At 43.6% G+C, this 23,198-nt stretch overlaps 1 protein-coding gene across 2 annotated transcripts in view; it reads left to right on the top strand.

Annotated features, from left to right (window-relative positions):
• Positions 1–23,198, top strand: part of FARP1 (FERM, ARH/RhoGEF and pleckstrin domain protein 1) — a 235,301-nt gene that overhangs the window by 125,413 nt on the left and 86,690 nt on the right. For both annotated transcript variants that reach the window (XM_081082502.1, XM_081082501.1), the window contains exon 2: positions 11,539–11,643. In XM_081082502.1, coding sequence (XP_080938628.1) covers positions 11,539–11,643 — 105 coding nt within the window. The remainder of the gene's footprint in view (positions 1–11,538; positions 11,644–23,198) is intronic.

Genomic DNA, 23,198 nt, shown 5'->3' with positions numbered 1-23,198 from the left:
ATTTATTTATTTATTTATTTTATTAGTTAAGGTATTATAAATGTGCCCTCATCCCCCCCGACACATCTGATTTAGTAGAAGATGACTGTTTCCAATAGAGCTGAGAAGCTATTTGTGAATTTTTTATGGGTAAGTCAGATAGTAGTTGTAAGTGACCGAGGTCAAATGCAGCAGAGAAATACAAGGGAATTGTCATGAAAACATTTCATCAAGGTGTTCAAACAGGTAAATTTGAGGAGAATGTTATAAAAAGTAAGCCGAGTGGTTTCCAAGTTCTTGTGTGCCAGGATGGTGGGTGTGAATCAATCATTGAGCGATGCTTCCCCAAACTCTTCATGCGTGTGAGACTCCATGCATAGAGGCGTTTGAGGGTGTGGGTGATCTGAAGTTTCCAGGTGAACCTGGTTTTCAGAGTCCCTTCGGAATCATGGCTGTGCTAGAATTAGCTCCTTAATTAAATCCTGGCTGCTGACCAGCATTCCTTCCTATTAAGTTCGTAAAAACTTAGAGAAACTGTGATGTCCGCTATGCAGAATGATCGTGTTTGTCAGCACTGCGGTTTATTAGCACTCAAGGGGCTTGTTGTCTGATACTTAAAGGAAAAATGTGTTTAATTCAGACTCTTGGCAGTCCTTCTGGCCGAGTATTTTTGGATGCACTTTCCATGCTTTTGCTATATACTTATTTGTTTCTTTTTCACAAATCTAGGGTCTGTGTGCTTAGGGTTTGTCTTACTCTAGCAAGGTGCTGGTGGGAAGAGACTGTCATCAACAGTGAACACATAATTTTTTTTTGCTTTTTAGTGGTTTTCCAGTTCATTGATCATAACAGAGCCCTCCTAACCCCCACCCACCACTCTCTCTTATAGACACTATCTCATTCCTCAACCCTCATCAAAAGGTACTGGAATATAAGGGAAAGTATACATTTTACTTTATGGCGGTTAAAGTGTAGTAAGGCTTAAAAATACTCAAGAGGGAGTTTGCATAGCTACCAAACGTTGGAAATAACCTGGCAAAGGTTTCAATTAAAAGTGGTTTATTGAGTACCTTCTAAATGTGGGCACTTTATGTGTCTTCATCTCATTTGCTTATCCTAGCTACTTCTTTAGGGGGTATTATTATTCCATTGTTCAAAGGGAAAATCCATGCCCAGGGAGGCCATTTAACTTGCCCAGACCACATAGATGGTAAGTGACAAACCAGGCATCGAAATTATGACCCAGTGAAACTCACTCTGTACTGCTCGCAAATGTAATCTCATACATTTTTATACCTAACTATAGAGGCCCGGTGCACGAAAATTCGTGCACTGGGGGGTGGAGGGGTGTCCCCCAGCCTGGCCTGCCTCCTCTCACAGTCCAGGAGCCTTCAGGGGATATCCTACTGACGGCTTAGGCCCGCTCCCCCCGGGGAGCAGGCATAAGCCACAGTCTGGCCTCCCTCTGTGGGAGGCGACCGGGCCAATCAGAGGAAGGCGCCGCCCCCATCACCCCGCTGCTGCCGCCACTGCCGGCCATTGTGGCTGCCTGCCCTCAGCCCTCTCAGCCACTGCGGCTTTGTCCAGAAGGACATCTGGAAGATGTCTGGTCTATCTGGTCTAATTAGCATATTATCCTTTTATTAGTATAGATAGTAATAGCTTTGTTTATTGGAAGAGATGCAAAAGTTAGGTTTCCCTCTATTTTTATAATGAAAATTCTTTTTATGGTGCTTGGCTTTCTCTCCCGCTACCCCCCCCCCTCCCCCATACCCCCCTTCCTAAATTTACCAGTCCTTTCAATATATTTTCAATATTTTTGAATTTTTTCAACATTGTGATGAAACACACATAACATAATATTTACATTTATTTTAAGTGTTTGTAAGTGTACAGTTCAGTGGCATTAAGTACATTCACCTTGTTGTGCACCTATCACCGCCATCCATCTCCATCGCCCTCTCTGTCTTCCCAAACTGAAACTCTGTGCCTGCTGAATAAGAACTCCCATCCCTACCTCCTCCCAGGCCCTGGGAACCACTATTCTACTTTCTGTATCATCTGCTTTCTGCCTTTATTGCATATGCTTCTTGTACCTTTATTATAGACTTATTTGTAAGTTTTCTTTCCCCTAAATCTAGTGTGTGCTTACATTAATCTGAGCATTCCAGTTTTTTAAAGGGAGAGAAGTATTAACTTTATGATTTCAACTCTGACCTCCTTGCAGATACACAAACCTGGAGCTGGAGCCCACTCCCACCTCAGTCCCTTCCACTGTGAACAGAACATGAAACCTGAAAAGTATCCGAAAAAGAATGAAAAATAAATCATATTGGTTCCGGAGGTTTTCTGGGTACTCCAGAGCCAAGAATTCTTAAAGGAACCTGAAAGCCATGATTTACATATTTTCAAATTTAAAAGCCTTACGCTATAAAAATAATTTTAAATTCCCTGTTCAGGATTGAGAAAATGTTCCCATTCTCCCCACTGACTAATTGAAAAACACTAAAATTTTTTTGTAATTAAAGTGTCTGTTAGCATCTAACAGAGTAATTTTCTTTCATTTAATGTTCTTAGAGGTTCTCCAAGAACCTTAGAGATTGGTTTTGGAGGAAGGCTGTACTTCAAAAGCATGGTAGAAGACGCAGGGGAAAGGCGGGAACCGGGAGCCACATTGGGTGGCTTGTTCCACAGTCTTTACCTTGCTGTTCAGATGCTAAGCTAAATTCAATGAAGTACCTGCCTTCCATGTTCCTTCGAAATACTAATGTTGGAAGCCAAGTGTGTGATATCAGGTGTATTTTCAGAAAGTTCAGGCTCAGCAGGCTGATGCACTTTTGAGGTTTAATTAGACCACTGAACCCAAAGAGAAAAGTGCCAAACGAAATAGACATAAGGAAAATGCACGCATTCTTCTGTTGCTGGGAAGGGTGTAATGCTTTCCTTGAGTCATAATCTGGTTTCTGCTCGCCTTATTCATTATTTGTGGGATAGCTTATTCCCTGCCTAGTGGATATTTAAAGTAGCAAGAGGTTATGCAAAAATTTTTGTTAAATTTTGGAATTTTTTACTCATCTACTTCTAAAAGTGATTAAAAGACAATGAATTGCTCAAGGTCAAGAGCAGATTAAGCCAGCATTCGGAATAGCTGAATTCTCCATAGACATTTTTTCTTTTGCTCACTGCATTACAGGTTTGCAAGATAGCAGTAGAAATCCACTACTTCTTGAGCATGTGTGCGCACGCACATATATGCATGTACACACGCACACACACATCACACAGCCTTGGCGTGAAGGAAGAAGGGCGGTTCTATACGAATGACGCTGTGGTTTTAACGTAGCTAAATTACAGCGAAGGAGCTGAAAGGGCCCATTCTCCTCTCGGCCTGGAGTCGGGACTCTGAAATCCAATCTGCAGTGTGTTTAATGAGTGTTCTGAACGCTGGGTCTCCGTGCCGAGGGGAACAAGGAGCACAGTGTGTCCTGGCAGACGGCGTGGCCACCCCTGGAGCCACAGCCAGGAGAAAGAATCGCTGCGCTGTGGACCCAGTGGATGGGCAGGCCTAAACATTTAGCTACGTTCTCCCAGAATGAAGGCCTTGTCCCGGTTCCCCAGACTTGGGTCTTAACGTTGCAGTTCCTGTTCCTGCTCTGGTTGGCATTGCACAACCATCGTGATCACACCGTGAGCTGTGAGCCATCATTCCCACTCTACAGGAGACAAAACTGAGGCCCCAAGGGGAACTTGCCCAAGGTCCTACTGCCCTGGGATTGGCAAGAAGGCAGCCCCGATTCGTGCTCTTCGTAGTTACATTACACAGCCGCTCCAAGTCACTGAAGGGCTGGGCAAGCAACACGAGAAACATCTCGCACATTTCAGCTATTCCATTTCTGTCTTTTAAAGATTTACTTTTAATTATATATATATTTTTAAATGTGTTTTTTTTTTTTTTTTATTTCAGAGAGGAAGGGAGAGGGAGAGAGAGAGAGAAACATCAATGATGAGAGAATCATCAATTGGCTGCCTTCTGCACGCCCCCTGCTGGGGAATGAGCCCACAACCCGGGCATGTGTCCTGATCAGGAACCAGATAGTGACCTCCTGGTTCATAGGTCAATGTTCAACCACTGAACTACATCAGCCGGGCTCTCTGGCCTTTATCAATCTAAAAAGTTAAACCCTTAAGATCCTTATGTCATTCTTGCATCATTTCCCCCCCTTGTGGGTGTCTCCGTGCAGAAGGCACATGTTCAAGTGCTGGAAGTCGAACTGAGCGTTAAATGTCTCCTGTCCTCTCCTCGTTACCATCTCTTTGTCCTCGGGCTTAGTTTCTAGGAATTTTCAACTGTATCTTTAAGCTCTTCTAGTGCGAGTTTTCTTTCTGCTCTGCTATTTTTACTTCTAACAGCTCTTTCTTGTTATCCAAATGTTCCTCTTTATAACCTCCTGGGTTTTTATTTTTAAGTTGTAAACTCTTAGCTATATGAGGATACAAATTACAGTGTTTTTAAAAGTTTTTTACTCTACCCTGCATCATCGAAAGTACCTGGCATCTCCCATTCCTGACTTTCGGGGGAGTTCTGCATAATTTGGCTGCTTCCTGTTGCCGACTCTCTCTCCTGTCTTCAGTAATAGATGTCAGCTTTTTCCTCTGTCATCTTCTAGAATTTGGGAGAAATTTCTCACCTGCTGACTCCCCTTTCATTTTCTCTGTGTTCTATGAATTTATTCCTTTTTCCCCTGTTTTCATTATTTGAGTGTTTGTTTACGCAGGCTTCCTGGGTATTGTGGAGAAAAGCTGCATGTAATCAGCCTGCCATATTGAGCCACAAGCCCAACATTCTTTTCATCAGTTATAGTGAGTCTAGTCTAGCAATGGCCTTCTGCTACAATTTCTAAGAAAATGTGCTTTACAGACACATAGGTGGGTTCCTGTAGATTTCTCAAATTGTACTCTCCTTGAACTTCTACTTGCTTGATAGCTCCTGACTGTGTGCAGAGGTGCGGGGAAGGTGACACCTTGGACGGACAGCTGGGGGTAGGGGTGGATGCGGTGTGAGCTGTGTGACTGCTGAGCCTGAATCCCACCCTTTCTACCTCACCTTGTGGAAGGATCTCAGAAGAGAATATTTTGTAAAAAGAGCTTCAGTTAGAGAGCATCATTCACATCCAAAGCAACAATAGTAAAAAGAGGAACACCTCTTAACAGGAACAATGAATTGCCTCCCATAATCAGTCCACTACTTGTTGAATATATTTGATTGTCAAATTAGAGATTTTTATCTCGAATCTGTTTTCTGGGTTATTAATCTGTTTTAAGCCCTTTATTTGAAAGGGACAGTGCGGAACATGAGTTATTTGTCCCTGCAGTTCTGGAGGCTAGAAGTCCAAAATCAAGGAGTTGTCAGGGCCACTTTCCCTTTGGTACCCTTGCAGCTTCTCGTGGGAGCCATCAGTCCTCAGGGTTCCTTGGATTGCACCTTGCATTCAAAGCATAGGCTTCTCACCAGCAGCAGCAGGGAGCCTGTTGGAAATTCAGATCCTCAGCCACCACCCTAGCACCTGCAGCTTATCAAGGTCCGCAGATGATGAGTGGGCCCATAAATCAGAGAAGTGCTGCTGCTCCGAGCCACCCCCAGCAGCATTCGAGGGCAGAATAGGCAGGGGCCCGGGTGGACTTGGGCACGTAGATGTGGTAGCCGGGCTTTGCTTTCTGTGACAGTGCTGAGGCGTGCCTTTGGGCTGGGAAATGGACCTCCTCCTCTTCAATGTCAACCCATTGGCCTGCCATGAATTCTGTAAAGGAACATTTCCCCATCACAGTAGCAGCAACAATGGCAGAGAACTTGTGTTGTGGGCCAGACCCTTTGCCAAACACTTTGGGGTCATTGCCTTAGTTAGTTTTCATTGATCCTAGGAAGTAGATAGTATTTCTAGTCCTTTCATGACTCCATGTGCTGTGGACTGAACTGTGTCCCCACCCTCTCCCCAACTCATAGGTTCTAGCCCTAATCCCCAGTATGGCTGGATTTGGAGCAAGTTCAAATAAGGTCATAAGGTGAAGCCCTGATCCTGGTCCAAGAGGATTAGTGTTTTTCTAAGAAGAGATGCCAGAGAGCAAATGCTCGCTCACTCACCTACCCCCCTCCTCTAACATAGCACTTACCATATATTCTAATTTACCTGGTTATTTGTCTCCACCCCAACTCAGAAAGAGGCACTTACCTTATTGATTTCCATTCCCACAGCACCTAGCACGGCGCCGGCACAGGGCAACTTGCTTGTTAAATGTACCCCAGCTGCCCCAAACCGTAGTAGTGATTAACACTTCCACTCAGCTGGTTGCACACTGCCAGAGAGCCTGAGGAAACCTGCAGTTATAACGCCCTAAGATCACACATGCTGAAGGTTAGTGAATTATGGGGATTTGAACAATATTCTAATAAGCTTTAATGGTGGCAGAAAGGGGGCCAAGGCCCTTGAGAGAGTCCCTTCCCTTCTGCTGGATGAGAGCATGGCCTGGTTGCCATGGAGGTATTGATCCCAAAACAGAGCTCTCTGAAATTTGTGCAGATGCAGATTTTATAAACCTGGTCAAAGGTCATCTTGATAGTTTTGTCTACGAGGTAATTTCAGAAAGGCAGAGCCTTAGCTCGTATTCAGTGGGACGCACCATTTTTCAGACCCTTAGAGAGGGAGGAGAAGACACCCCCAACCCAGAAAGAATTGTGTCTTTATTCTTTTAGAGGAGGAAAAGAACTACTCCCTCATAAAACTTTATGGGACAGAAATTACCCGAAGGCACAGACATATTTTAAAAGCACCATAAACTAAAGCAACTTTGGTTCAGTTTTTAATAGCTTGAAGCTGTATGTGAATGTTCATACTGTTTATTATTCAGTGCTTACTTGCCAGACATCCCCCAAGAATGTAAACCTCCTCCTAAAACTTAATTTTGTAGGATTGCGTGAAAAGCCAATTCAAAAGGCAGAAAGCATAGGGACATACAGTTTGAAATCAGCGCATTTATCTGTCCACTAGATTAAAATTCAAATGCCTTTTGGAGCATAATTAATGCAGGTTTTCAAATGATGCCTAAATAACTTGGTTTCCTTCCTTATATATGACAGCTTATATAGCCATAATATAAATGTGTGTGTGTGTGTGTGTGTGTGTGTGTGTGTGTGTGTGTGTGTGTGTAATCTTAAAGTAAGTTACTATTTGAAAAAGAAATCCCTTTACAGTTGAATTTTCTTCAGGATCTCTACTTTCTGTTCTCCCAGTTTAATCTATCTGTTGCCACTTTTACCCCCATTCAGATTTTATTGACTGACTTGCACGTTCGTTTTAGCAATAAGGGGCTAGTGGATTGGTAGCTTTTAAACCCCAGCATCAATTTTCCGTGCAGAGCCTGCACCAAATGTGTAATTTGTGGTTACTTCCACCAATGTTATTTTATGACTTTTTTGTCAGACACGTAGACGAGCTCTTTGTGCTGAGGAATATTAGTGCACATGTGCGGATAGTCACACACTCTTCCCATGTGATGGCTCCTCTGCACAGCCGCTCCGCTTGAGCCGGATCCAGCCCCTCAATATTGTTTTAAGATCTAATGTGAAGTAAATAGATCCTGTTGTGAGTAACCCTCCTCAGTTGATTATAATGCGAACCCTATTCCTCAGTTCCTTTCCCCTGCCCTTTCCTCTTGCACTTTTTTTTTATTGTGTCAAAATAGACATAACATAAAATTTATCATTTCAGCCATTTTTAAGTATATAATTCAGTGGCATTAAGTACATTCAGAATGTTGTGCGGTCACCACCACTATCCATTTTATGTTCTGTGATATGATTCTGAACAGAATTACTTTTAGTGTGAGGCTCAGAAATTCATTGGAGAAGAGTGTAGAGAATGACTGAGGGAGAAAATCCACAGGAAGAGGAAGTAGAGGGGTAGTTTTTCATAAAGAATGAGGGTGCAACTCTTCTTCCCTCCTCCAAGACGTTTTCTCTGTAGAAGTTCGCCCTGGTGCATGGAACTCCCAGGCAGTTCTACCCCAGCTCCTGGAAGAAAGGGGACTGGGCCCTTGAGCTTTGGAATCCTGATGTCTAGGAGCATTTTCGACCATTGTGCCGGGCACACATTTGGGGTGTTAATGCTGAGGACCACTTACCCATGAAATTGTCAGGGAGTGGTTGCATTTAAACCATAAATACTTTCTAGTGATGCTCCCTTAATATCACCAGCTTTCATAGGGAAATTCAGGCATCTGTTTTATGATGATTGTTAGGAGCTATAATATCATTCAAACTCTAAATTCATTTCTTTCTATATAAAAATTTTGGTACATAGAGAAATCATTTCATACAAACGATTTGTACAACCTAATAAACTTTAAGGAAACTGTTAAGAATTGAGACCAGATTTGTATCATTTATCAACTAGATTCCAGGCATCTGTTTCCAGCCCCTTATTTTTTTACCAATATGTGCTGGATACATTCACAAAACACTCCGCTGACTCAGTTCAGGTGGAAAGTCCCCCTTGCCTGAGGCACTTAGTTGAACAGCATGTCTTTAAAGACATCCATTGTATATTGATTCTTTTGTTTATTTGGACTTCCAGCGTGGAATTGTAAAGTCTCATGATGAAGCTCTCAAATTCACTTATTTCCAGGGATTCTTTGGAAATGTGAGTGCTTGCCAGCCGGTCAGATAATTGATAGTTTGTTTTTTAACAAATAGGAAATGTCAAGAATTGTGAGGAAGAAGGATTGTGAAACTGGCTTGTGGTCTTCTCTTTAACAAACATGTTATGATATAGGAATGCTTCCACAACTTCTTAGGCCCAGGCCCGTGGTCGGCAAACTGCGGCTCGCGAGCCACATGCAGCTCTTTGGCCCCTTGAGTGTGGCTCTTCCACAAAGTACCACGTGCGGGCACGCATACAGTGTGATTGAAACTTCGTGGCCCATGCGCAGAAGTCGGTTTTCAGCCTGGGCGAGTCTGTTTTGAAGAAGTACTGTTGATGTTTGGCTCTGTTGACGAATGAGTTTGCCGACCACTGGCCCAGGCCTTTGTTTATACTGTTCTCATTAATGCTTGCAGACTTGACCAGTCACAGAGGAGGGTCTGGAGAACAGAGAGCTGTGTGTCAGTTACTTGGGTAGCTCTTTGGGGGCAGGAGTGAGAACTTGAACCCAGGACCTGCTTTAGCTTAGCTGAGGAATTCCCAAGTGCTCTCAGCATGACTGGTTAGGGCACAGTGTGTCCCAAAGAGAGGAAAAATAAGATTGGGGACCTGTAATCCATGTGGCTCTTAAATTCACTGGATAAATGCAGGTGTATGTGGGCAGCAGGGGGTGGGGTATGATTGATAGAAGAGAATGGGTTACATTCAATGACCTGTTACTCCTGCCTTCGATCAGTACAAGTAAAATGACTCTACCAGTAACCCTTGGACCAGGCATTCAAAGTCTAAAGCCTGGCGAGTTTGGAATTATCCATGGAGAATGTTACACGCCATTAGATGGCTATGAATATCTTCTGGATTTCAATGATGAGGAATTATAGGAGCATAAATTGGTATCTGTTTAAAAAGAGGGCCCACCCTCTGTGACTCGGTGGGTCGACCTATGAACCTGGAGGTCATGGTTTGGTTCCTGGTCAGAGCCTATGTCTGGGTTGCTGGTTTGATCCCAAGTGTGGGGTGTGCAGGAGGCAGCCCATCAACAGTTCTCTCTCATCATTGATGTTTCTACCTCTGTCTCCCTCTCCCTTCCTCTCTGAAATCAATAAAAGTATTTTTTTTAAAAGAAGGTGCTTTATTGCTGGACACTGAAGCACCTTTGATGGCTCCTCAGGTCATGCTGGGGAAGGCTAATGGACTTGCTGGTCTCCTGGGTTACTAATTGGTTCCTCAGAGAGGAGGTGAAACTAGAAAAGCAGTAACTGGAGATGATCATGTCTTTGAAACATTTTTCTTTCAGTGTTTGATCTGTGTGGTAGAGTTGGGTCTATTTTATTAGTGGGTCACTAGGAGTCTGCTGGAGAGTGAAGGGAAACCAATATGATTCTAAGCTGTTAGGGTAGAAAATGGGTTCTTATATATCATACTAGAGGCCCAGTACACAAATTCGTGCATGGATGGGGGCCAGCCAGCCCGCCCCGATTGGTGGTGATAAGGCCGGGCCAGCGGGGAGAGGGGCCGAGGATGGTTGGCTGGCTAGCCCCACCCCTGGTTGAGCTCCCAGTCTTACTCCCTGTCGAGGGGACAATTTGCATATTAGCCTTTTATTATATAGGATTCTCTTTGCTTATAGATTCAGTGTATAGAAAATACACACGCAGCATTGATTTTAACAGACATTGTTAGAGTGTCAGATGCCTTGTTAGGCAATGGCAATAGAAAGGTGAATAAATAACTCAGAACCTAATCAGAGAGACAGACTCATAGCTCTTTAATTTATATAATATTGTGGAATGAGTAACTTTTCTTGATTTGTTTATTCATTCATTCTAACAAAATTGGTTGGTCTTTAAGCACTGTAGATACAGGATTAATAAAATATGGCCTTTCCCTTCAATAGATGGGTAGTCTAGATGTAGACTAGATGAGAGTCTGCACAGAGTATTATAATAACCTGGGGAGAGAGACACAGGGCAGGGTTTCAGGGGGATCCTGAGTTGAAAACTGATGTCACACAAAACCTGCACACAATTATAGGAGCTTTATTCATAATTATAAAAACTTGAGCAACTATGGTGTCCTTCAGTAGGTGAATGCATAAACAAACTGTGGTCCATTCAGTGATCAAAAGAAATGAAGCTATCAAGGCAGGAAAAGATATAAAGGAAGCTTAAATGCACATTGCTAAGTGAAAGATGACAATCTGAAAAGTCTCCATACAGTACTTTGTGATTCCAACTATATGGCTATCTAAAAAAGGCAAAACTACAAACACAGTTAAAAGATTAATGGTTGCCAGGGGTTAAGGAGGAGGGAGATAAAGGTTGAATGGATAGAGCACTGTGGATTTTTGGGATGATGGATACATGATATTACACGTTTGTCAAACTGCATAGAACTATGCAACACAATGAGTGAACCTTAATGTAAACAGTGGGTTTCAGGTGATAGTAATGTGTCAATGTTGGCCCAATAATTATAGCAAATATATCACACTAATGCCGTGACTTTCAGCCTTTTAATCTTATAAACATAAACTAATTACTAAAATTCTTTGGCAGACCAAAAAAGAATTGTATTTTTTGCCAATCTGACAAAAAATATGTATAATTTTGATTCATTCACACCAGGCAGCTGTTGTTGTCATTTTTTAATTTGACAATCTAAGGGAAAAGAGGTCAGTGCCCCTGACCAGCTATCAGGTATTAACATGTTTTAAAAATGCTTGCGGCACACCAGTTGAAAATCGCTGCACTGATGCAAGATGTGAATAACAGGACACTGTGTGTGTGGCAGGGAGCGGTGCCTGGGAGCTCTCTGTGCTCCTGCCTGGCTCGGAGGGAATAACGCCTCTTGTTTCTCTTCCCAGCAAAGAGCCCCGGGGAAAGTGTTGCTGGATGCAGTTTGCAACCACCTCAACCTCGTGGAGGGCGACTATTTTGGCCTTGAGTTTCCTGACCACAAGAAGATCACGGTAAGGGTTGTTATGTTGATGCTGCTATTTTATTATCTTTTGACTTGGGAGAAGGGAGTAATCAGGATCTTTTCTTAACTGTACAGAAATATACAGAGAAAAAGTACCCAGAAAGCGTCTTTAATCTTTTTCTGAGAGTAATGTGTGCACAGCATTAGCGCATTCAAAGGGAGTACACATGAAGGCTCTCTCCTCTCACTCTTTCCCTCATCTCTCCCTCTGGGACCATTACCGGTTTCTTATGTATTCTTTTGATCAAAGCACACACACACACGCACACACACACACACACACACACACACACTCTTACACTTGTATGCTTTTCATACTTTTCCCCATTAATATGTCACAGAGATCTTGCCTTTTCAGGACATAGAATTCATTTCCTCCTTTTTAAAATAGTTTTATGCCATTCCAGTGAATGCATATGCCATAATTTACCAGCTCAGTTGTAAATGATGGGACACAGGTTGTCCCCAATCTTTTCTGTTACAAAGGATGCTGCAGTGAAAATTCTAGTGCATTTTTATGTTTGCTCTCATGGCCAAGTATTTCTGTAGTTCAGATCCAAAGGCATGGCATTGCCTAATCCATGGGTCTGACTATATCAACGTTTGCTAAATACAGGGTGAGGCAAAAGTAGGTTTACATTTGTGAGTACACAAAACACAGTTTATTCTTTTTTTCAAATTTTTTATTGTTGAAAATATTACACATGTCCCCCTTTTTCCCCCATTGACTCCCTGTAGCGTACTCCCATCCCCCTCCACAAGCCCTCCACAGTTTATTCTTGTATTATTATTTATTGATTATTATATTTTCCATGTGAACAACTATAAACCTACTGTGCCCCACCCTGTATGTCCTATTGTTCTTTTACAACATAGCTTACTGTTATATATATTTAGTCTCTTCTGGCTGATGGCACCTTTTAGGCTATGTCTGAATCTGTCTTTTATTAGACACCCTTTTAGACTATAAGTTCATTGATTGCATTTCTGTTCATTCTTTCATTGATTACCTGCTGAGTCCCTAGAATTTTTGTTGGAGATCCAATATTAGTGAGATGCAGAGACTGAATAACCCAGGCGGGGCATCAGGTTTATCCAGTGACCAGTACAGGGCAGGTGACAGGTGCTGCCCTGGAGCCAGGGGGCATTGGACGGAAGGGACAACAAACAACAATTGTGTTTAAGAAATCGCCCAGATATTGCAAAACTGGGTGGTCCATTCAGCCACCTGTAAATCAGATAGAGTGTAGAAGTGAGGGGGAGAGGGCTCTGGTGAAGGAGGCGAGAGAGAGGCGCTTGAAAGGTAAGGACTTTTTGCACCCTTGCTGTCCAAATGAAATATGAGCCACATACATAATTTCACATTTTCTAATAGTTATGTTTAAAATGGTTTAAAAAGTGAAATTAAAAGTTTATTTAGTTTAATATATCCTAAACATGTAATCAACGCCAAAACTATAAATAAGATATTTTACATGTTTTTGCACTAAGTCTTCGAATCTGGTGTGCATTTGACACAGACCAGCCATATTCCAAGTGCTCAGTAGTCACATGCAGCTGGTGTCCGTGGTGTTGGGTGGCACAGTTCTGTACCCAGCGAATGCGTTTGGGAAACTGTGAATGCGTTTTAAAGGGAACACGATGTGGGCCGATGTATGGCTTAGAAAGAGAACTGTGGCCACGTTGGAAAAGAACAAGAGTGGAGTCAGCAAAGCTGTCAGGACCTCCCAGCATCTCAGGTGGGAGATGGTGCAGACAGAACCGAGGGAGAATCACAGAGAGGGCTGGAGCGGGGTGAGGGGGGTGAATTCAAGAGCTTGGGGGTGGGGTTAGGGATATGATTGAATGGAATGGCGTGTGAGGGAAAGAGGGCCCAGTGTACATGGGTTTTCCCACTTTGCCGTTTGGGTGGACAGTGGCGCCAGTCACTGGAGAGGCAAAGCCTCAGAGAGACCATGTCTGTAAAGAGGTGAAGACACGAGTTCCACCAGGACATGAGGAGTCGGGCGTCCATGGAGATGTGCAGTGGGCAGTACCCGTAGGTGTATCTGCTGGAGCACAGGAAGGAGATCCCAGCTGAAAACCAAGAATCCTAAAGTTATTTTAAGTAGTAATTGAAGCTCTGAAACTAGATGAGAGAGTAGAACGTGAATAGGAGGCAAGAGGGGAACACCAGCGTTTAAGGGATCGATAAACAAGGACGGACCCTCAAAGGAGTAGAGAGAGAGAGGAGAACCAGAGAGGGAACCGTCGAGCAAGGGAAGACAGCATTGCAGGGAAGGAGGAGAGGAGGGAGGTGGTAAATGAGTGAATCTGTCATGTCCCTAGAAATGGGCGCAAGTTTTATTTTCTTAACGTATTCCTACCTCTAAATACTCTTTGCCCATTTTCTAGTGCTTCCGTTAAATTGAAGCTTCCCTGACTCCCGGTCCTTTTTCTGATGTGGCAAATGACCACCAAGGGGCCGGTTGTAATTCCAGGTTCATTTATTCATCTAAGAATGATTTTGTGCCTACACTGTGTCAGTCATCACACTTCATCCTGTAGAAGACACGTGATCTAAAGTGACACAAGAAGTAGTTATGGTCTCCACTCATGAGAAGTGCACAACTTTAGGAAGACAGACGAGGAAACAAATAATAACAATATGATGTTGCAAGTTCTATGGAACATTGTTTCATAAACTTATTTTATGTGAAAATAGTGATTCTCAAAGCCCTTGAAGACCTGATATTTCCTTATTTCTGACAACCCTGCCTGAATTACTGCAGGGTCCTTACGGCTTTTTCGACTACAGTATATCTTGCCCCGTTCCGGTCCACTGGAGTTGCCTTTCTAAACTGGAAATTAGTGGCGAGGGGACTGCGCCTCTGAGACTTGTCCCATATCTGAGTCAGCCAACTAGCCAATGGCAGAGCTGGGATTCTGGTCTTGTTCCTCTGGCTCCGAGTTCAGTGCCTTTGCTGTATCTGTGGGTGCTTCTTTTTGCTAGAATTTACAAACATATTGATCTTCCTGGGCATCTCCAGGGCTGACTTCTTTCATTTTATCTGGGTTGATTTTTGTGATTTCACTGCTTCCTTCTAGAGCTGTTTAGAAATACGTTCAACTGCCAAATTCAGAAAAGCCAATAATGATGACATAAAGAAGTAGTGTTTGTCATATAAAATACAAATAACAGCATCCACAGGAGTGGTTACCACATGCCAGACCGTCCCAGTCCCTGTGGTACCACAGTGAACATGGCTCACATTCTAAAGGAGGGGCCAGCAAATGTTCTTGGTAAAGGGCCAGCTAGTCAATACCCTATATAGATTTTGCAGGCCAGAGGGTCTCTGCCATAACTATTCATATATCTGCCCTTGTAATATAGAAGCAGCCACAGACAGTAGACAATGAGTGGATGTGACTTCGTTTCAATAAAACTTTATTGACAATACAGAAAGCCCTAATTTGCCAACACCTGCTCTGGAGAGTAATAAACTCTGTGCGAAGCATCGTATTAATTTGCTTATAGTATTTTATTCATTCCAGGTAGGCCCATTATAAACCCCTTGTCTTAAAGAGGTTAAGTCGTGTTCCCAAAAGGCGCACAGCTAGGAAATGCTAGAGCTGGGATTCTAGTCTGAGCCTATCTAACGACAGCCATGCTCTTGATCACCATTCCAGCCTTGCCATATATCTATATTTTGCTCCCTGTCCATAGCAAAATTCCAGCCCGAGAGCTAATGTCATAAAATTTAAAACTGGGCCGTTTTGACAAATTGATCTGGATGGTGTAAGAGATTGCAGAGGGTACACGAAGGGCTCCTGGGGCCCTGGGCAAGCTCTGCTTCTTGACCTTGGTGCTGGTTCTGTGGGTGCAATCAGTTTGTACAGATTCAGTGAGCTGTACACTTATCACATGTACATTTTCTATATGTGTGTGTATAACCTGTATTCGTGTATATATAAAATAAACGAAATGCAATGAGATAAAAGCACACAGGAGCAGAAATAATGACCGAAAAGCACCCAGGGGCTAGCTTACGGAACCTATTTTGGAAAAGCCAAGGATAAGTCTTAATTGGATGACCTGAGGAGGAGCCACTCACTGTGAGAGCAATAAACCCTAGCTGCATTCTTACCTCTGCTTCACAATTTAAGATTTGTGTCATAGAGTTTTGGTCTCTTTCTCAGATTCTGTCGAAGTGCCGGCTTTCTAGCCGGGTGGTCTTGTAGCGGTAGATGAGAGCAACTCTGGTCAGCCTGCCAGCCCTCACATCGCCGTTCTGCCTCTCGGCAGCAGGGCGAAGGCAGGTGGCAGGCCTCACTGAGCCTCACTTCTCTCCTGGGTAGAATGGAGATTTGGTGCCCACCTTGTGGGGCTTTGGAAAGGATCAAACATGATCTCTGTTGGCACATGCCTGGGGCCTAGTAAAGTGTTCAGAAAGCGTTAGTTGTGGAAATATTGTTGTCATCATTTTTTTATTGTGTTCAAAAACAGATAACATAAAATTTACCATCTTAACTATTTTTGTTGTTGTTAATCCTTACCCGAAGTTATTTTTTCCATTGATTTTTAGGGAGAGTAGAAAGGGAGGAGGGAGGAAAAGAGAGAGGGAGAGAGCGAGAAATATCAATGTGAGAGAGACACATCAATTGGTTGTCTCCCACGTTCACCTCGATAAGGGTCGGGATGGAACCCACAACCCAGATACGAGCCCTTGACTGGGAATCGAACCCGTGACCCCTCAGTGCTCTGACTGGCGCTGTAACCACTGAGCATCACTGGCCAGGGCCCATCTTAATTTTTTTTAAGTCTACAGTACAGGAGCATTAACTATATTCGCATTGTTGTACAACAGATCTCTGTAACTCATCTTGCAAACCTGAAACTCCATACCCATTCAATAGCAACTTCCTTTTCCTCCTCCTCCCACCCCCTGGCAGCCCCCATATCCTATTTGCTGTCTCTGTGAGTTTGGCTACTCTAGGAACCTCATACCAGTGGAATCACATAGTGTGTGTCCTTTTCTGACTGGCTTATTTCACTTAGCATAATGTCCTCCGTGTTCATCATGTTGTAGCATATTAGCATATGACAGAATTTCCTAGCTTTTCAAGGCTGAACAGTATTCCACTGTGCAGTTACACCACGTTTTACTTACCCAGTCACCTGTTGATGGACACTCAGGGTGCTCCCCCCCCGTCTATTACTGTGCACAATGCTGTGATGGACGTGTGTGTGTCGTCATTGTGATGGTCATTGTGTGCTGTTATGTCTGTCAAGTTCTATTTGAGAGGCTACTCACATCACTGCCAAAATAAGAGGAAGCATGACTGGCCTCACAATGCCCAAATGTGGGCTGTCACAATGCTTTTTGCCCCTTTATCTGCGTGTGATATGTGGGAAACCCCACAGTCTCTGACATACAAGGTTATGGACCTTTTCCCCCTAGGTGGTAAATTCAGGCAGCTTGCATTCCACCCCAGCCTTCTGCCCCTTTTCTCGTCATTTTTATCAGGTAAATAGCCACATCAGAGCATTCTTTATTACAAGGCTTTAAAAAGCTAAAGGGACATGAGTGCTCTCCCCTGGTCTGAGATGTGTTTCTCAAGATTGGAAATACACTGGTGATAATTAGGAAGGAATCAATTATGCTCTCCCCTGAACTAGACTTGTTCAGCCCTGTCAGTTGATGGAGCTGATTGCTGCACTTACAGGCGAGTTTGGCCTGCTGTTCCCTTGAGCCCAGGCAGCCATCCCCAGGAGATTGCCCTGTAGGAGCAGAGAAGTCTTTTTAATCAGCTTTCAAAAATTGCTTGGTCTTCCCATGGTAGAAACACTATTGATCCGAGGAATCAAGACCCTGTACTTAATATGCCAGCTAATTGGTACCTGGCTGGTAAAAGCCCAGAAAGACATTAGATTGCCTGTCCTTGAGCTTCTGTGTGCCGTGGACTCTGCCATAAACCTAAATATAGCTCATTTCTCTTTCATATTAGGCATCTGCAAAAAGAGCCAGGAAGTAAATATGTCAGGCTTTGCAGGCGATACTGTTGCTATAGCAACTATCCAGCTCTGCCACTGCAGCACAAAGCAGCCACAGACAATATCTAAACAAATGAGTGTGGTTGTATTCCGATAAAACTTTACTTATGGGCATGGATGTTTGAATTTTATAGAGTTTTTATAGGCTGTATCAAAGCACGTGGTAGGCTGGATTTGGCTCATGGGTATCAGTTTGCCAGTCCCTGCTTTATATTTCTCCGAGGTAGGTATTTTATCACTCACATTTCACAGTGAGCACACTCAGAGAGGTCACTTGCCCACTACTTACCAATGACCTGGAAACCCAGGTTGATAAACAGGATGCACACGCAGGCCCCCCTCAGTGTAAGCGCTCTCTGCCACACTTGGCTACCTTCCTCCAACTCAAATGGCTGCACACACCTCATCTGCAGAGATGGGTGTATAATTAAAATTTATGTCATTATTAGCCTGTTGAGGATAGTGGGGAAAGCTCTGCATTGTGGCCTATAAATCTCCATTTAAACATTTGCTTTGTTGTTTAGCAGCTGGGTAGATTCTGAACTTCTGGGATTAATGAATGACAGTTGTACGAGGTTACCATAAGGATTAACACCGGTACTTTACAATCATGAGTTGAGCAGGATTTCTGATACATAGCAGGCACTCAGTTGTCTGTTGTGTTTTATGCTTGCCATTCAAACTTAGAAACCCATGAGGCTGGCCCACTATTCTTTTATTAAAGCTACATTGCTCAGTGACTTGATAAAACAATTCTAATTTCTAGTCAATAAATATTGGTAAAGCTCAGGGAAAAGGTTGGCATCTTTTTGTTGATTATATATTCTTCTCCATGCCAGAAGAAAAGTCCGCCATTGGTAGGTGTCTTACTTACCTGGGCTGCCACCACAACATACCATAGGCTGGGTGGCTTGAACAAAAGACATTTCTTTCTCAGTATTGGAGACTAGAAGTCTGAGATCAGGGTACCAGCCTGGTCAGATTCTGGTGATGAGCCCTGTCCTGACTTGCATATGGCCACCTTCTTACTTTGTCCTCACATGCGGAGGTGGGGGGAGATTTTCCTCTTATAAAGGCACAGTCCTATTGGGTCAGGGACCCATCCTAATGCCCTTATTTAACCTTAATTACATTTTAAAGACCCTATCTCCAGATACAGTCACCTTGGGGTTAGGACTTAAGCATGCTCCCCAACCAGGGATCAAACCCATAACCCAGGTATGTGCCCTGACTGGGAATTGAACTGACAACCTTTTGGTGCACAGGACAGTGTACCAACTGAGTCACTCTGACTCCGGCTGGGCCTGTTGATTTTCTTCACTGGATGTCAGATATTATGAATTTTACATTGCTGAGTGCTTAATAGTTTTGTATTTCTATAAATTTTATTGAGTGTTCTGGGATGCACTTAAGTTATTTGGAAACAATTTAGTCCTCCCACATCTGGCTTTTAAGACTTGTTAGGTGGAACTGGTGTAGTGTACAGTAGGGGATAAATTATTTCCTGCTGCTGGGAATGCCCCTTTAGTACTCTCCCCAATGCCCATGAATCATGGGGTCTTCCAGTCTGCCTGGTGAGAATAGGTAGTGTTCCTGGCCCTATGTGAACACCAAGGCAGTGTTACCTCTAATCTCTTCCTAGGTTGTTTTTCCCAATCTTGGGTATTTTCTCATAAGCATATGTGATCAATATTAAGCTGACTACTACCAAAGGGTAAGCCTCTGCACTCTCCTAAATGCTCTTTCTAGAGAGAGCTTTTCTACTCCTTGGGGCTCTCCTGTGAATGCTCACTACCTTGGTTTCTGCACCCCATCTCTTTAACTCATGGATTTTGCCAGGTTCTTCCTCCCTGCACCACAGTCTAGAAACTCGTTCAAGACGGAAGGCTGGGGCACTATAGGGATGGTGATTTTTTTGTTCTGTCTCAGGGAATCACATTGCCTGGCGCCCCAAGTATTCAGACCTGTTGTATTATGTATTGTTTCCTTTTCCCACTCCCACCCCCAGCCCCCCGGTGTGTTTCATGTAGGAAGATCCAGTTCCTCTTACTCTATTTTGACCAGAAGCAGAAACCCCTAATAGGTTTTAAAATGAAAGCCACTCTTTACATATCTTTCAAATATAGACTAATGTAAAATTAATAAAATAATTCTATAAACTATATTATGTGGTTCCTGTATACATTTTAGTTGATGATGAAATATTTCTGTTATATGCAGTTTTGATTTTTAAACATGAAGAGGAGAGGTGAACTACTGTTGAGTCCTTTAGCTTTTTGAGGGGTAGGATATTTTGTTACACATAAAGCACAGGTTTAAAGTCAAAACATTGAACCCCAGCTATGTGGCCTTGGGCAACTTAATAAGTTTTCTGAGTTTGGCTTCCTTCCTGTGTAAAATGACCATATTGTTATGAATATTAAATGAGAATGTATAAAGCACCTATTCAGCGCCTGGCACACAGTAAGTGCTCAAGAAACAGTATCTTTTCCCTACCCACTGTCTGATAAATGAATCAATCTCTTTTAATAGGACTCTTTCCAAAATACCTCAGATATTTCAATTTCCTACAAAATCCACCTAAAATGTCACTCGTCAAAATAATAGGGGCAAACAGTTATCAAGGGAAAGAAGAGAACGGCTTTGGGAACAGTGACTCATGTTGCCTTGACTTTGATACCTAGGCATTAAACCATTTCTTCTCACCTAACAGTGTTTCAGTGCAGAGAGCACATTCCAAAGGGGAAGGTGATATTAAGAGGGAATTGGAGGAAGAGAGGGAGCCTGAATAAAATGTATGCAAGCTGGGGATGTTGAGGCTGGAAAACTGTGTTGAAATCAAATTGTGGAAGATAGTATTTACAGGCTGAATTGTGACACTCCCTCCCCTCCCCCCTAAAAAAACTTGTAGATTGAAGCTCTAATGCCCAGTATGTCAGGATATGACTATTCTTGAAGACGAGGCCTTTGAAAGGGTGATTAAGTTAAAACGAGGCTATTAGAGTGGGCCCTAATCCTATCTGACTGGTACCATTTTAAGAAGAAATTTGGAGATACCCGGGAAAAACCAGGGGTGTGCATTCACAGAGGGAAGACCATGGGAGGACATAGCCAGGAGGCAGCCATCTGTAAGCCAATGAGAGGCCTCGGAAGACACTGAACCCGCAACACCCTGTGCCTCCAGAGAAGTGTGAGGACATTCATTTCTGTTGTCCGTGCTGGCCTCGTCTGTGGTACTTTGTCTCAGCAGCCCTAGCACATGCTTCCAATAGACCAGCGGTTCTCAACCTGTGGGTCGAGACCCCTTTGGCAGTCGAATGACCCTTTCACGGGGGTCGCCTAAGACCATCCTGCATATCAGATATTTACATGATGATTCATAACAGTAGCAACATTACAGTTATGAAGTAGCAACGAAAATAATTTTATGGTTGGGTCACAACATGAGGAACTGTATTTAAAGGGCCAGAAGGTTGAGAACCACTGCAATAGACTTTCAAATCCCAGCGGGGAAAATTTCCCTGATTTGGTGAGTCCCACTCACTGGGAATGACCTTTCCAGAAGTTCATTCATTTTAACCAGATCCCTTTGCAGCCAGGTGATGTGGCTGTGCAGTTGTGGTGCTGTGTCACCTTTTTCCCTCATCTGGAGGTTGTTCCTGTTCCACTTAGGTGGAGTGAACAAGTGATTTGTCTAAAGCGATGTGATTTAATTCATATGCTTCCCAGTAGCCCTCCCCATATATCAAACTTCAGTGCTTTAATGCTAGTCAAGCAACAACCTATTTTTTTTTTCTTAGAAATAAGAAGAGCTCCTTCTAGCTCATCCATGTGTAGTAGATTTAGTCTTGTGTGTGCAAGACCTTTTCTCTGGGCTCTGCAGCCGTCAGTCTAACTGGTGACTGGATAGGCTCTCGAGGTTCCGTGGCCTCACCCCGGCCAGCTGTGATGTGATGGATGCCCTGTGGCATCATTGCTGCCGAGCTCGACCAAGTGGGCTAATTTGGGCCAGTCTGATGTTTCTAGACCGACATGTTCTAAAACCACATGCTCAGTTGGCTCAAATCGGTGCTTGTATTTGGTGCTTTCCACAGAAATGCCAAAAACAGAAGAGAGATGTTTTAAAACAGTTCCTAAAATTGGCAGCTGTGTTGCCAGAGCGTAGTTGCTTTGTCCTGAGTGGTTTGCAGAGTTGAGGCAGATTCTGTGGCAGAGCTGGCGATGGTGAAAGGTCTCAGAGGTGCTTCTCCCGAGGCAGCCGTGGCGGCCGGAAGAGCTCAGGGTGGCAGGTGCACGAGTGGGCGCTCCGCAGCCCTGGGAATCGCACTGGAATTCCCAGCTAACTCGGTGTCTCATGCAACATCACTTCTCCGCTTGCCTCAATCCACCGCCTCTCAGATTTTACAGGGGAAACAGAAGGCATCAAAAAGGAACTTTCTTATCTTCCCAGCACAGAAATATAAACTGCATTGGCCATTAGCCTTTCTGTCTTTTTCTCTCCCTGAAATGGAAGAGCTTTTCTTTCTAACTCAAGCCCTTGCCCTCTGTTTCAGAGCTACCTTCTCGCGTCACTTCAGGTCCCTTAGGACATCGGTTATCTCTTCTTGCTCGTAGTCTCAATCCCTCTCCCCCCCCCCCTTTTTTTTTTTAAAGCACCCAGGGCCTTCAAAATAAGCAATGCCCTTATTTTGATTTTTTTTTTTTTTTACCCCCTGTACTCCTAGTCTCTTGTCTTCCTCCTCCTTCATAGCTGAGCTTCTTGAAAAAGCCGTTGATCGGTTAAGAAGTACAGATTGATAGTTACAAAATAGTCACGGGGGTGTAGAGTACAGCATAGGGACTGTTGTCAATAATATTGCAATAACTATGTATGGTGCCAGGTGGGTATTGGAAATATCGAGGGAACACTTTATAAAGTATATGATTGTCTAACCACTACACTGTACACCTGAAATCAATACAAAATAATGGAAGTAAACTGTAGTTGAAAACCGTTTTTTTAAAAGGAAAAGCCGTTCATCCTTCCTGCCTCTTCACCGCCCACCATACTTCCTGACCCATCACTGAGTCAGCTGACCATCAGATATTCTAGTTGTCATCTTATTTTACCTTTCACAGTTCTTGATATTCTGCCTTCTGGAAACACCACCTTCCCATGGCTTCCATGACTCTCTTCTTACTTTCCCCGCTCACGTGCTTCACCTGGCTGTTCCGTGGTGGAGGCATCCTCACTGCTCAGGGTTCCATCCTCTGGACTCTATGAGGCGACCTTATCCTCCATGGAGTCAGGTGGCGGCGGCTTCTGAACGGAGATATCCTGCCCAGGCCTCCTCTGAGCTCTGGACCAGTGTGTCCCACCATTTCCACACTGTCTCTTCCTCATGAAATTCAAGGGCATTAAGGTTGAGGTTTATGGGTCCGACAGCAGAAATCTTGGTGTCATTCTGGTCATTGTCCCCTTCCTCAGCTACCATATCCAGTCTGTCAGTAAATCCCATTGGATTTTACCT

The sequence above is a fragment of the Myotis nattereri genome, assembly GCF_964212035.1.
Source record: "Myotis nattereri genome assembly, chromosome: 2".
Lineage (NCBI taxonomy): Eukaryota > Metazoa > Chordata > Mammalia > Chiroptera > Vespertilionidae > Myotis > Myotis nattereri.
Note: the sequence above shows the minus strand (reverse complement) of the source record. Positions and strands in the feature narration are given on the sequence as shown.